This window comes from Gambusia affinis, linkage group LG24 (assembly GCF_019740435.1).
Source record: "Gambusia affinis linkage group LG24, SWU_Gaff_1.0, whole genome shotgun sequence".
NCBI classification, from domain to species: Eukaryota; Metazoa; Chordata; class Actinopteri; order Cyprinodontiformes; family Poeciliidae; genus Gambusia; species Gambusia affinis.
Genome location: NC_057891.1, coordinates 10,447,872 through 10,463,564, shown reverse-complemented (window position 1 = coordinate 10,463,564; position 15,693 = coordinate 10,447,872). Strand labels below are relative to the sequence as shown.

The 15,693-nt window shown below is 39.3% G+C and overlaps 1 protein-coding gene across 1 annotated transcript; it reads left to right on the top strand.

Annotated features, from left to right (window-relative positions):
• Window positions 1–10,845: 10,845 nt before the first annotated feature.
• Window positions 10,846–14,755, top strand: ccdc28a (coiled-coil domain containing 28A). The gene is made up of 6 exons (XM_044110069.1): window positions 10,846–10,960; window positions 11,170–11,403; window positions 11,497–11,675; window positions 11,754–11,908; window positions 12,625–12,647; window positions 13,918–14,755. The coding sequence occupies exons 2-6, from the start codon at window positions 11,240–11,242 to the stop codon at window positions 13,970–13,972; spliced, it is 576 nt and encodes a 191-aa protein (XP_043966004.1). The 5' UTR covers window positions 10,846–10,960; window positions 11,170–11,239; the 3' UTR covers window positions 13,973–14,755.
• Window positions 14,756–15,693: the final 938 nt, after the last annotated feature.

Below are 15,693 nucleotides of genomic sequence, written 5' to 3'. Positions count from 1 at the left end.
TAAAAGAAAGAGGCTCATTTCTGTCTGTTTGAGCGTGTGTGTGTGTGGGTGTGTGTGTGTGTGTGTTCGTCTACTCTGAGCCTACTTTAGCTTTGCGGACTCCCTGAGCAGTGACCAGAGCAGACAGCTCTTGAAAACTGGAACGAGGCGAGAAGAAAGAAAGAAGGGGATGGATCGGAAAGAAAGGGAGCCGGTGCGTGAGGGAGAAAAAGGATGGAGCGCAAAGAAAGAGAGGACAGGAGAAGAGTGGCGGGCAGGGACGGACAGCGGCAGCGCATGGAACGCCACAAAACGGAAAGAACTGACGAATGAATGGAACCAAACGAAAGGAGGAGAAGTATTGGACTGTGGGATGAGAGGCCACCTCTTCTTCCCCCTCTTCTCTGCTCATCCCTTCTCTTCTCATCCCCCGTGAGAATGTGTGTGCCTCTACGAGCCGGCGTGTGTGTGTGTGTGTTTTCTTCCTCGTCAGATCTGCGGCGCTTTTTATTCACACACAAAGATGGGACGTACCTGGCACAGGCAGACGTGAAGGAGCTGGCAGAAGAACGTGCATTTGTGTTTGAGTGAGAGTATGTGAGAAAGAGGCACTGGCTCACCTGCCTGGCAGAGTACGATGCCTGACAGCCTGAGATGTCCCACTTACCACCGACTGAAGCAAACACACACACACACACACTTAACCCACCCAAAAGTAACTCTTTCTTCTATAAAGTTCCACTCACACGACATCTGCCTGAATGTGGCTAGTTTACAAATTTTGCGGTAACAATCCGTCCATTGTCTTGAGATTTAGTGTATTGTTGATAAAGTAGAATAAGTTACATTAATATTCCAAGAGATTGTCTATATGTCAACAACTTTATCTTAGTTGTAGCTAAGTAATATCATATACACGTAATTGTTTTCAGAAAGGTTTTCATCCACATGAACCTGCACAAATACGCCAGCATCCAAAACCTTTCACAGCCAATCAGAATCCGTCAAAAATAACCACAACTTCCTGTTAGGAATTAAACATAGCGCCAGGAGCTTCATTTGTGTATTGTTCGAGCTACTGGAGTTTTTTAAAATATCTACATTGGGTTTTTTTTTTTTCTTTTTTTTTTTTAAAATAATTGCTTTTAGTGATATAAAACAGAGCTTTTGGTGTGAATGAAAGACAAAATTCATAAAAATGCATTCGCTTTCCCTGATATCACACTACAAGTGGGCAAGGCCCAAAGCTCGTCATAACTGGAGCAAGTATTGAGATGAGTTTCTGCAACCAGTGACGAATCCTTTAACCAACATGAGCTGGAAAGTAATTAAGTCAAGTTAAGTTCATTTGTATAGCAATAAGGCGGTTCAAAGTCCTTTACATTGTAAAAACCATCATAGTCATCAATTATAAGACAATTGATGACTAATTGAACTGTTTGTCAAATGCCATCGTCAAAATCATCAAGCAAATACACATAAAATATGTTGGTCAATATTTCAATTTTCAAGGACAACTCTCATTACTCTCAATGCTCAAAAAGCATTGAGAATTAGTAAGCTTGAATTAGCTTACTAATTCAAGCAGGAAGGCAAACAATTTTCGGATTCATGACCTGTTATCTGGTGAAGCAAAAAACTGGAGTGTTAGCCATGCTTCTAACTCATAGATTTACCTCCATCCATTAATCCATCCATCTTCTTCCGCTTATCCGGGGTCGGTTCGCGGGGGTAGCAGCTTCAGAAGGGAGGCCCAGACTTCCCTCTCCCCAGCCACTTACACCAGCTCCTCCGGAGGAATCCCAAGGCGTTCCCAGGCCAGCCGAGAGACATAGTCCCTCCAGTGTGTCCTGGGTCTTCCCCGGGGCCTTCTTCCGGTGAGACGTGCCCGGAACACCTCACCAGGGAGGCGTCCAGGAGGCATCCTGACCAGATGCCCGAGCCACCTCAACTGGCCCCTCTTGACGTGAAGGAGCAGCGGCTCTACTCTGAGTCCCTCCCGGATGACTGAGCTTCTCACCCTATCTCTAAGCGAGAGCCCCGCCACCCTACGGAGAAAACCCATTTCGGCTGCTTGTATCCGCGATCTCGTTCTTTCGGTCATGACCCAAAGTTCATGACCATAGATGAGGGTGGGAACGTAGATCGAGAGCTTCGCTTTTTGGCTCAGCTCTCGCTTCACCATGACGGACCGGTACAGCGCCCGCTTGACGGCAGACGCTGCGCCAATCCGCCTGTCGATCTCCTGCTCCCTTCTTCCCCCATTCGTGAACTAGATCCCGAGATACTTGAACTCCTCCATTTGGGGAGTAGGTAGATTTACCTGCTTGCACATTTTTCTGTGGAACCTATCTTCCCAATAGGAGTTAAACATGCCAAATTAATGGCAACATTCCCATCACACACCTCTGATCCCAGTTCTGTAGATAATTTGTTGGCACAAAAGACAATTCTTCTGGTGGTCGATTAATAACTGTCTGATCTTTTGCTTACTAAAATCTAAACTGGTAAAAAAATGATAAGTTAGAATAGTTGTTCAGAGGTCTGTTGTTTCACTCTGGTTGTTTAAATAAAGGCAGAATATTGATCGATTTTTAGCACTTGAGGCGGCGCTTACTGTTGGGGGGGAAAAAACGAGTTGGCTAAAAAGTCAAATTGTAGCCCAGCAGCTGCAGCGGGATGAGTTTCTCGCCAGAGTGAAAATGTGTCCATGCTAAAGAAATTAGAGGGGTCTGCAATGCGACACAAACAAACAATAAACAAGGAAGCAAACAAGTCCACGTACACACCGATCCACGTGCACGCAGCGCGAGCGGCTATGCAGCAATTAGCTTGTTTTAAAGGAAACAAATAACTGTAATTTGAACAGAACAGCATCCATAACAATTCACCCCTGGAGGGATCAGTAATTTGAACACACACAAACGTACAGTTGGGTGGGTGCACGCAGTCATATTCAAACACAGCCGACTGAGATATGTACAAGATGCACAAACACACACACACACACACGCACACACACGCACACACACACACACACACCTCCATTAAGTGTACTTGAGAGCAGCAGAGAGGGTCAGCTCAGTGTCTGAGTTATTACGCTACTTTGTTCTGCCTCAGTGGGGAGGCTGCACTCTGCACACACACACACACAAATTATTATCAGCTATCAACACTCAAGGTGCAGATATAAAAGGCTTGCTTTGATAATGGATTGAAAGAGATGAATAAAAGAATGGTGATGAATAAATGGTGGTGGTGGGGGGGGAAAGGGTCTGTTTGCCGTTTCTTTGCATGTGTGCAGAAGTTTGCAGCTGCTTGGCAGAGCCGCCTGTCTTTCACTCTCTGCTCCCCCCGCACCTCTCCGTCCATCTAGCCACGGATGCTCGACAATGGCGCGAAACATCTGCGGCTGCCAGATAATTACGGCTGAGGCGAAAACGGTGGGCAGTGCCACTCCAACGTGCTACGACACCCCGCAATTAGCCCCGCATCTCCACCTCCCCCCACCCCCACCCCACCCCCGCTGCACCGCGCCACGCCACTGCCTCCATGACCGGCGTATAATCTCTCAGAAGAGAGTGGAGAGTGACCTCAAAGGGGATTCATCTGAATGAAACTACTGTAAATAGACATGAATGTTTTAGTAGGGCCAGCTTTATTAAAATGTTTGGGTGAATCAACAGGAATAGGGACTTTGTGCAGCATCAAAGAACATGTTTTTTATTACTAAAAGTGCTGTTTGTTTGTTGTTAGCATTTTAGCTACAGCTAGGTGTTACAGGTAATAAAAGAGTGCGAGAAAATGAAAACTGATATAGGGAGCCCTCGAGAGGACATGGGGGTGAAGGGGGGGCGAGGGGGATTCTTTTGCGTTCCCTCGCAATACCGGTCAGTTCATGTGGCATAATTGAATACTGTAAGCCTTACTGTTGTACTTTCTACCTTAATACAAGGCTATGTAAGGTTTTTCCATGTATGTTAATATCTCGTGAAATATCTGAAGTTTTATATATTTATTTTAGGATAGAAAAGCACCACAAACCTGTGATATAAATAGAAACTTTAGTAAAGAAAGAAAAAGTACATCCAAACTATTAGGACTATTTCTGAGTTATTATTGCGGGGTAATGAGAGTCATCTGATAGTTTTGATTGTATCTCTATTGTGCTGGTTGTCTGAATGGTTTAAAGGGCACTTCCCACACTTCTCACGTGCAGTTCCATCTCAACCTTAACAGACATCAAGATGTTTGTTAAGGTTTCAATCAGTTTTTTGCACCAAAGAATTAATAGCACATCAACAATAGCACGTTTTATTATTATAAAACATGGCAAAGTAATGGAGAGGGCCGCTCGCGTGTGTCACTCATCTCCATCTACAGTTATCGATTTATTCCATTTTGATAATCAGTGATGTCAGTAACGCGTTAATTTGTAACGCGTTACTGACGTCGGACCACTTTTTTCAGTAACGAGTAATATAACGCGTTGCTATTTCAAATCCAGTAGTCAGACTACAGTTACTTATCAAAATCATTTTTGTGCTACTGCGTTACTATCTTCTTTTGTTATTTAATCGTATTTCCTCTACGCGTCTTGTCGAGTGACCGACGTCTCTATGTGACAGAAATGTAAACAATGGAGGGAGATGCGCATTTTGTTGGTGGAAAAACTGTAACTATTTTGAGTTTCTGTCGCCAAGTCCGATTATTATAAACGGCTTTGGGCTTCCTTTTTTTAAAAAGTCGCTTGCAGATTTAATGAGTGGCGGGTTGCGCCTTTTTTGGCTCGTTTTTGAACGTGAAGTTGCTCATTTGGGTTTGGAAATAAGCAGAGACTCATAATAAATCCCAGAATTTGTCCGTCATTAAGGGAGTCTTACTCAGTCTCTCCTTGTCCATCATTTCCGGATGATCCGTCCCGCTGTGTCTTTGTTAATGTCAAGTTAATGTATTACCTCTGAATGACGTCGAGCTTCGCGTTGCGCTCCAGAAAACTGCAAACATCGAGACTAATATGAACAGCACAATAAACGTGAAAACAGCCACGAATGAACGTGTCGGCAATGATTATAATGGCAATTTAACGCTATTCTAATTATTAATATTAAGATAAGTGTCACAAATCTGTGCAGCCATCTGAGCTGTGGAGCTGCAGGAGGAGCTCTGTGCGCTGTGACACCAAACGCAGGGCCGTAACGCAGAACCTGAAGGTGGGGGGTGGGGGGCTTTAAAATCCTTCTTGGAGTTTTCCAGACAACAGTGGACCACACAAATTACTCAGGTTTTTTATTTTTTTGTACTGTTTTTTCTACAATCTCCTCTTCAGTTCAACCTTATCAGTGGAGACACATTGTTGATGTTACCATTATAAAATAGCTTACAATTAAGAATTGGCAAAGCTCAATGTGATTTTCACAGGAGGCGGAGCGTTGTTGTTAGCAGCTGCTGAAAGTAACAAAAAAGTTACTTTTAGTGTAACTTAGTTACTTTCCAAATCAAGTAGTCAGTAATCTAACTAAGTTACTTTTTCAAGGAGTAATCAGTAGTCCGATTAAAGTTACTTTTTCAAAGTAACTATGCCAACACTGTTGATAATCATGCTCCAAACTTTGCGAGGACTGACCACCCCATTCACCTTCTTCCTCAGACACACAAAGACACACATTTCCTCACTTTCTAAAAACAGGACCGGACGTGAAATACGGACATGTCCCGGGAAATACGGACGTTTGGTCACCCTAAGCCAGCTGCCACAGAAAAAAGTAGCAGCGAATATTATTCATTATGTTGTTGTTGTTGTTGTTTTTTGTCTCGATAATTTCTAGGTATAGGTTGTTAGAGAAATGAGAGACAACGTCGCTAAGTTGATTTGCTATTTGGTCTGGACCTTGCTTTGGGTTCAGATTGTAAGAATCAGAGCAGCAGCCAGACGGTCTAAAAATCTGCCTGTCATAAACAACAGGTTTTTTTAAACTTCTAAAACATTTTCTTTCAGATGTCAGAAAAGCTAGATAAAAAAAAATTAAAAAAATAAATAAATAAATAAAAACTTGCAGTAAAGCCGAAGTCAAGTTGAATAAATATTAAAAGGTAAATCTCAGAGTGTGATGCTGCAATATGTTTTATTCTGAAAATAACAAACAAAAGTGAAGAGAAGCAGATGCTGACATTTTTTCTTCGCCACTTGAACAATAAAACATTTGATATTACAAGTTGCACATTTTGAACATTTTAAAAAGAATAGAATTACATGTTAACGTGCGTCCCTGAGTTTGTGTTAGCTTTGTGTAGCTCTGTTTCCTAATGGATGTTCCCCTAAGAGAGTATGAGTGTTTCTAACTGCGGGTGGAGTTAGCAACTGCTGGAGTCTTTTATTTGTTCTTTTTTTTCCTGTCTCTTCTTAGTCCAGGAGTCCCCTGTCAGGACCCCTAGGCTTCACTATGCCTGCCTGCCAAAAATGTCTGCATCTCCAGGACCCCCTGGAGGCAGAGGACAGCCAAATGTCAATTGGACCCTCTATAGAGTGGCGAGGGGAGGACAGGAAGCGGCCACTGGGAGGAGGGGGGGACAGGAGTCAGGGACTGGAATGAAAGAGAGATCCAAGGATGTGGCCAGGGAGTGACTACACAGTTTGAATGAAATATTTTATTCTACTTTTATATAGTTTCAAACCCTTATTGTTTTGTTTTTGCTTTTCCAGATATGGAATATTAACCGAGTCAAAACCAGCAAGTACGCAGCGGCGTGAAAGGAGCATCCGTGGCAAATTATTCACGACTAATTTAAAAATCCTCATCCCAACTCCTGTTGATGAATTTAGTTATTTTCAGTGAATCGCTCAACTGCCTCAGTCCCTGAAAAATATTCAAATCTGACAGATTATTTATTTATGGAATACTATTTTTAAACTTTCTCTGTAAATCCTCGAATTCTAGTGACACTCATTGTTGAAAAGAGGCAGAGCAGAACAAGAAGAGGGAAGGAGGAAGTTCAAATGAGGGAGAACGGCATCCCTGACACCAGACAGAGACTTAAAGAGGATCCACCATCCACAAGTCTCTGGAGATGCTTGGATAATATGAGTTATGGCATTTTATTTTCCTTTGGGACAATTACAACGTTTTTTAACTCAATTGTAAGGAGATACACAAATAGGTGCAATTTTATTTCATTTAGACCATTTTTAAAATGAGCCAACAGATTAAACCAAAATGAAAGTTAATTGATATTTGGTAAACAGACAAATATAAGCTAGGTGAGGGCTGTGGATAATTGGTAATAATTGAATGTTTTAGTGTTTGCTTCTCTTTCCAAGTATGAAACCAAATTCTTCAACTCAATTCTAAAAATGCAGATGAATTTCTGGGCCGTACTGGCTACCTTCATCACATTCTTTGAAACATTTTTGACAACATAATGCAAAAAACAATACCAAAAAAAAAAAAAAAAGCAACTTAGAACAAATATGAGCTATTTTGTTTTATGTCATCTGAAGAGTTTTGTTACTAGAGCTGTAAGTTATGCTGAGTTTCTCTTGTCTGTATTGAGATTTTTTTGCAGATGCAGAACAAAAAACAGAAATTCGTTTTGTGGATTTCTAGAATATCTTGACACCAGAGTACTAATAACACATTAGAGTTAAAACACCTGGTCAGATACGCCCAACTCAAGTTATTTTTAATGCAAATAGATCTTCAGTTCTACTTTGACCCTCTTAGAAAATGTCCAATTTCAATCAAATTTAGTCATATTTTTTTTTGAAAGTGTTTCTCACTCCATGCATGCTTCTGGATCAAACAAATACAATCCAATACCTCCCTATTTATTCACATCATTCTATATACTTTCATGGTTTAATGGAAGAACATTGAATTTAGATGTAAATCCTCCAAATGCCCTCTGCATGCAGGTGAAGGCCACATCAGGCCTGCTGTCCTGCTTTCACTCCTGACTGACTTGACATTTTCTTGCAGCGCGAACCTACAGATTTCCTGTGTGAAAACACGCAGACTGTGCATCAAAGATCAATGTTTTTTTGTTGTTGTTTTTTTTCCCCCTCCGTGGCTGTTGGAAAAATGCAGAGATAATTCTACATGAGCGTAGCAGAAAGGCGAGGCGTGTAATTAAACATGTTGTTTCCAATCCAAATGCATCATTAAAGCAGCCGTGCACACGAGGAAAGAATGAACTAACTGGAAGTAGCAGGAGCAGCAACGGGCTCTCCAAACAGCACCTACACTGCAATTACTGACGAGAGAAAGGTGTGTGTGTGTGTGTGTGTGTGTGTGTGTTTTCGGCAAGTTAATGGCTGTATGGAGGCAACGGTCTAAATGTTTTCATCTGTAACATTTTATCCTGGTTCACCTCACTCAGCGGGAAATAAACCACCGATATCCGACTGTTCAGCAGGAAATCTCGGAGCTTTTTAGGTGTTTTTAGTAAATAAGCCATTGTTTTTAATTCACCAAAAAAATATCTAAAAACATTTAATGTTTTATTTTTTTTTTTTACATTTAAACCCCTCTGCATCCCACAAAAATCTGTCAAATTCATATTCCCTACCTCCGTCCTGTGCAGCTAGCAAAAGTATGAACGGAATTAACTTTTTTCCAGACCTTTAAAGTCATGTTTGTGCAAAATTTGTTGAATAAATAAATACATAAATTCTATATTTTTGTTTAAAAATGCAGGGGTGTCTAAAGGAACGGCCTCGGGGACCTTCATGGTGGGGGCGTCCAACTCATTTTCATTTTGGGCCATATCAAAAACCTGAATGTTCTTAAAAAGCCAGTTGTGCCAGAAAGTGTTGATAAAACCCATTAAATTGTTAAAATATCAATAAATAGCTGTTCCTCCAGGATTTTGTAATTGTTTTAGTGGATGTAGATATTGTGGTGACAACTTAGAAACGTTAGTAATGGATTTTTAGGATATTTGTTTGATGTTAAATGTGATTTTTTTATGACTTCCCGTATCAAGTAATACGGCAACTTGATATATAACTTAATGTCAAGTAAAGCTGCGGTCGCTTAAACTCAATGTTTGTGACCACTTTGAGAAAATTTCCAGTAAAATCAGAAGAAAATGTGGAGATTTGTTCATTTTGTGTGAATTTTGTAGATATGTGAAGAACTGGAAGAACTTATTGATGTAATTTGGAGTCTAAAGGGCCACGTCAACAGCTAGAGTGGGTCATATTCGGCCCCTGGGCCTTGAGTTTGACACATATAAATCTAGAATTTACTCAGTTCTGGATTTGAGCAAATCTGACCTGTAAGCGCAGTTGTTTGATGCAGACGGGAACTTCTTCACCTTTTGGAGCTACATTTTTACAGATAAAAATGATCTACTTAAAAAGACAAGATCATTCCAATAATTTAACAAAGTTTTTTGTTCATCTTAATTTTGAAGTTACTAGAATCACAATTATTACCTGCGTTTACCGAAAGCAAACCCAGCCGCCCCAATAAGAAAAAAATACCAACCCAGAAAAAAATACTCATTTTTGAAAGATATTTTGTTAGGTTTATTTGTATCTACAATAATTTATTGATCCACTTTCTACAACAACCCACAAACATTTTGTGGGTTTTTGTTGTTGATTTCAATAAATCATATTTTTTGTGTATTATTGAACAGATAAAATATATTTTTAAAAAAAGGTACAAAAAGTCTGGACACCACTTCTCTACGCCTTTGGACACATGGAGGTTTCAATCACATTTTAGCACTAAGAAAAATACGTTTTAAAACGTACTAAAAATTACATTTGTGTTTATAAAACCCTCAACGTTCATTTCCAGGGTTTGCTTGGTTCAAACCACAGATACTGAAAAGTTAGGACCGCTCCTGACTGTGGAAGTGACAGTGAACACAATGGTTAAATCTGTCATCATGAGTCTGATTAAGAGGTCATAAAATACATTAAAATGAGCCCAAAACTTTGGAAAATGTTTGGCAAATGGACGAGAACTACTGTTTTTTTTTTTCAAGTTATTTGCTACTTTGTATTTTTTGTGCACTTTTAATTTGATTACTTAATTAAATTTTTCAATGGTAGTTAGCTCTTACGTAGTTATTAAAGTACATAAAGGAGGAATTAGTAATCTCTATTTTATGTTCGTATGGCGCCCTCTAGTGTCTGAACACCACTGCAATCTATTATTAGAATTACTACACATTCTATAAAAATAGTGGATTCCTGTTAAATGTCTCAAGTTTTGATCTTCACAATATTAAAAAGGCCATTAAAATTATATCACGGGAGCTTCTCGGTTAATCAGAATGTAAATGAAATGTGGTATTTCAGAAGATCTGGAACTTCATCTCCAGATAAAAAGCAATTTTTACTTTCACATTAAAATAGGACTTTGAACCACTGAGCAAACAGTCCACTTCTTTTCCTAAGCAAAGTTCTGATGATGAGTTTGATTCCAGCCAACCTTTGAATCTCCCCCAGTATATTGTACATTTTAATGTTTTAACATTTTCATTTGCTGTGTATGCCATCATCAAAAAACTGAACAGAAACTAGAATATAGCACCGATGACCCAAGATGGGTTATCTGAGATTTGCCCTGAGTCTAGTGTTTTTATCCACTAAACGTTTCTCACTGTGCTTGTGCCGAAGTGGCAAATACGTTAGTATATATGTCAAATTTGCCAATATTTTTATTGGAGGATATATAATCAGTTTCGTAATGGACTTGATTATTGGGCAGCATTCAACGTCGTCCTGCTGGACTTTTTTCATCGTAGGAGACAAACGTCCTTTACAAGTGTACAAGAATTACAAGTGTCATAAATATACTTTTTGAGTCAATAATATCAAGATTTAGTGCCTTCATTTTCAGAACACATGGTGTATACTAAATAACAGATTGTGGATTTCCGCAAAGAATCATCCTTTGATGACGTTCGCAGTAGCCAAACAGGAAGTGTTCACAAGTTGCAGCTGTGAGCTTACATAGCTTGCGAGGTAAGTGTGAAATGTTAAAATATTTGGCCATTCTTTTAATTCTCCGTATATAGCGTCACTCCTGCCTTTATATTTGTTATTTTGTTGTTTTTGTAGCTGGTAGTGTTATTCGGCGTGAATTTTTAAGCTGTAGCTTAAATGTAACCATGTAAATTTGGAACTAACGGAGCAGCTACATGCTAAGCTAACTTATTATCTGTTGGTTTTAGCTCAGTTAACTGGTTGTTGCTGGCTGTCGGGGTTAGCTGCAGCTGGTAACAGAGAAAGTATTATGAAGCTATGGAGGATCGGAAGCTAAAGCGCAAGAATAGCCGGAGCTCCACCAACCCAGGGACTCAGACCGGAGGCTTATCCCGGAAGAATAGCTCTTCCTCCAGGGGAAGGAATGTCGGCAACAACCAGAACACGGGGAGCATCTCCAGCCATAGAAATAAGAACAGGAGGTCTTCTTCCATAGATCCATTCTCAGAAATAAGAAAACAAATCAATATTCTCGTCGATGTATGTTTTATTATTATCAATGTAATGTTTTGCAGGGGAGTGAGAGATACTAAGGCAAGATATCCACAGGCTGTGGGAGGGAATAAGAACCAGGGCCAGGCAGCACCTGTCATCCAGCACTCTTTTCTGACAGATGTCTCAGATGTTCAGGAGATGGAGAAAGGTCTGCTCAGTCTGCTCAACGACTTCCACTCAGGAAAACTACAGGCCTTTGGTAAGCTCACAGTGGAAGCACTTTGCAGGATTTGCTCCAAATATTCTAATATTCTGCTATGATCCTGTCATGTCTCAGGCAATGAGTGCTCCATTGATCAGATAGAACACATCAGAGAGATGCAGGAGAAGCTGGCACGTTTGCACTTTGACCTTTATGCTGAGGTAGAGGAAATGCCTGAGGATCAGCGGAAAACGGCCTCCGACACCAACATGGACAATCTACTTTTTAATGTAAGACTGCTTACTTTTTAATAAAGCACCTAATTATTTGAAGTTCATTTCAGTTTGCATATTAAGCAGCTCTAATTTTACTATTATAAATATCTCTAAAGGGCTACTGCTTAAAAGTTTGGGATCACTGTGGTGTACCAAGGAAACTGCAAGAGTTTTTGCCATTTCTTACAATCCTACACAGAGTTTCAGAGGAAGGCATCCATTCGATTCAAATTCACATATAATTTAGAGAAATGAAATGTTGTAATTCACTTAATTAGTTATTGCAGATGGTGAGGTGTGAGCAGGAAAAATTTCCTGTAGCATCTGTGTCGCAGCAAATTTGAAGAAGCCTCTGACTGAAGACACCCATTCTTTCATGAAGAAGATGGTTAGAATTGATCAGCTGCTCCCTGTTGTAAACCAACCTGTTGCCACGGTTACTCATCCAGGGTTTCTCACGGTGTATTATAAGCCTGATGGGCCACCACATATTTTCTCCTAATTTATTGCTTTTTTTCTGTGTAAAATAATGAACTTGATCCCAAACCTTAAAGCAGTCGCGCACAGAGGTGTTCAGCTCCTGAATTATTACTGATGAAGCTCTCAAATTACTAGATGGTAATGGATAGCTATGCCGTTCAAATTTAGTTACTTATTCATCAGCAAGCGCAAATATTTTTGTTCCACAATATCTATTATGTAAAATCAATAAATGTCCTTTGTCTCCACAGCTCGAGGAGCTCAGTTCTTCCATGTATCCTTTTGACACAAAAAACTCTCGGATAAGTTGTTTTTCTTCTCGCCTTTTAAAATAACTTGAATTGGACAGGGCTCGCTGCGACCAGAACTTAACATCCACTTTGTGGACACAGAAAGTCAATTCTTGAATGAATTTGCAATGGTTCGAAACTGTTTGCTGGTCCTAAGTGTTTATTTCAACAAACCAAAACTTGAGATTTTACCTCCCCAAGATAAAGAGACAGTTAAACTTTAATCTTAACAAAAGGCATTACGTTATCTCGATGTATCAAAACAAATGTCTCCGCAACAATGAGGGCATAATGAAACTGATATGGCAAAGGAAGTGTAGTTTTTGTAAATTCAAGGTAGCAATAATGACCTCCAGCCATTTGTGAATAACTAAAATGCATAATAGTTCAGAAGCCTTGTAAAAAAATGCTTATAGCTGCCTAGATTAATAGGTCAGACACCAAATATACCTTAATATGTGTAAATACGAAACCGTTTTAGTGCTACCATACAAACTAGCATCCTTAGCCTTCTTTTTCTTCCTGTGATGAGGTTCAGCCAATTCAGTTCAGCCAATCAGTGCAAAGGGAAATAAACGGCACTCCTGGATAGGCTGCTTTGCAGATTTCACCCAATAGCTTGTCTAGTAGCATGGTGTCTATTTATTATGGCTCCCTAATGAATTTTCTTTCAAATATTTGAGGTATGTTCTACGAATAACAAATTTACCACAAATTAATTTGTAGTTATGTTCCACAGATTAATCAACAAATCAGTAACCATGTTTCCATCAATGTTTTTTGTATGCATATTTTGAAGTATTGCATTAGGAAAAGTTGATGGAAAAGGCCAAATTCAAAATAACTTCCTACATTTTGCAAAAATGTTGTTGTTTTTTTTTAAATTTACGCTGGCTTGAGGTCCACTTTAATGCCCTAAAGTGGACCTGGTCCAACGTAGCAAACACTTACTTCACATGACTGATCAGCTGTTTTCTTCCTGTCCTTTCTCTACGCTTCTCTAAGCATGTGACATCACCAACACTAGTTGACAAGACACAGCAATGAAATGAATAGGTGGCGGTCCACTGCAAAGGCAAATGTCTAAACATTCTACTTACCATATTTCTAGTGGGTACTTGTGCGAACACAGAATTTATACTAACTAGTTTCAACTGAATCCGTTAGCTTGCGTTATTGTCTGGTCTGAGCAGCGTGAAAGGAAGACAGGAAGTGTTTGAGAACCTGTTCCTTTACTTGACCCCGCCCCTCCAGCCAGAAGCTGAATCTAGCGGACACTCAAGAAATCCCCAGGATGGCCACCGTGTGACGTTCGTTCTTCATCCTCCTCTCTCCACGTTACCTCTCCTGAAACCACATGTCAGCAATATTAACAAGGCGGAGTTGGAGGAACTTTGCCTGAAGTTGAATGTATTTTCAGATTGGCTTCACTGCACCCATCAGTTAAACTAATCAAGATGGGTTTAACAGTGCTATGTCTCTTATATTAAAGATAAGGTACTTATGTTTTCTATTTATTGTATAATACTTGTAAGAAAGTTGCACGGAGGCTTAGGTCAAAGATCTCCAGGTTCATTATATTTCACATATTATATTTGGTGCATCCTGTAATTTTGTGAAAGCAGCATAGGTTTATAACCCACCAGATTCTTATCTTTCATAGAAACAGAAAACTGTTATCGTTTCCTCTTCAGATTTAACAACAAGAATAGTGTACATAAAAATAGCTCAACTAAAATTCAGTGAAGCAGCCAGTCAGTTTGAATGGAACATACACAGCACATTGTTTCTGACGGGTCAGTTTGATGCTGGATCACAAATCCAAATGCTAATATCACAGCTATGCCTTATTATTTTTTTCCCGTTTTGATTTAATCATACTTGCCTTATTAGTTAGCAGTGTTTAACTGACTGGATTTCATTTTAACCACTAGATGGGGGTGTTTTCACACTTAGCCTTTTTGCTTGATTTTATTTTTGTTGATTTAATAAATGTCATGCCTTTGACATTTTTGAGTGTATTTCTCTCATTTACAGTGAGAAAGTATTTTTTTTCTCATAGTCAGTTTTAATAAAGATCTTTTAAAAATAATGGGTGAGTTTTTATGTGTGTGTGTGTGTGTGTGTGTGTATGTGTATTTCCTGCCCGTGGAGCGCTGGTCAGAACGTAACGTACATTATATTGTTGAATGTCATAATAATTAGGCGCTTTTGATTAAATACTTTTTCTGGGGTAGAATGTTTGTACTATTACAGTGATTTTTTTAAGGACAAGAATTATGTGCACAAGTTTGTATTTACTGACGGTAAAAATGCACCAGCATCTGTAAAATGCAGATGTAAGCATTTTCAATGTCTCAGTACTTCTTACACAGGCATAAATTAACCTCATTAATCACAAATCCAACTAATTTTGTTTGTAAATAGTAATAGAAGTGTGAAAGTGAGTTATGTAACAAATTAACGAGTAACAAGTTTATTTATGTACATCTTTGGGTGTGACAACAGAACATAACATTAGTTGGAAACTTAGCCTACAGTCAAAATGACTAAGAGGGATTTCAATTTTAGATAAAGCAAAGTACTTTTTAAATCGCTAATCAGCATGGAACCATTTAGATTATTATACCTCAGCAGTTAGCATATCAACTTTTAAAATGTCCTTTATCAAATCTCAAACTGCACTAAAGATTTTTTCATAATTCTTCTTTTAGAATTAATAAAGTTAATCAAGAACACTTATCCATTCCAAAATACTCTTGGTGTGTGTTTGGAATTGCTCACCTGGTGGAATTGTAGTGCTGAAGAAAACGTCTTCTGTTTCAGTCACTTTAAGGAAAACACCAGTTTCACTTGTAGTTAAATAAACCCTCAATATGACACTTCCACCACCATGCTTAACAGTTAGCATGCTTAACTGGGACACCTGGTATTCGGAGGGGTTAGGAACAATAATCTGGGAATATTTGAGACCTCTGTTAAAATGCTTACAACTGCCTGTTTTAATAGTTCAAACACAATGAAATTTGG

Bases quoted from the DNA above. Each gene is read 5' to 3' on its own strand.
- ccdc28a (XM_044110069.1), top strand. From the start codon at position 11,240: ATGGAGGATCGGAAGCTAAAGCGCAAGAATAGCCGGAGCTCCACCAAC. The intron at 11,909-12,624 runs GTAAGACTGCTT...TTGTCTCCACAG, and splicing joins TGGACAATCTACTTTTTAAT to CTCGAGGAGCTCAGTTCTTC. The intron at 12,648-13,917 runs GTATCCTTTTGA...CCGCCCCTCCAG, and splicing joins GAGGAGCTCAGTTCTTCCAT to CCAGAAGCTGAATCTAGCGG.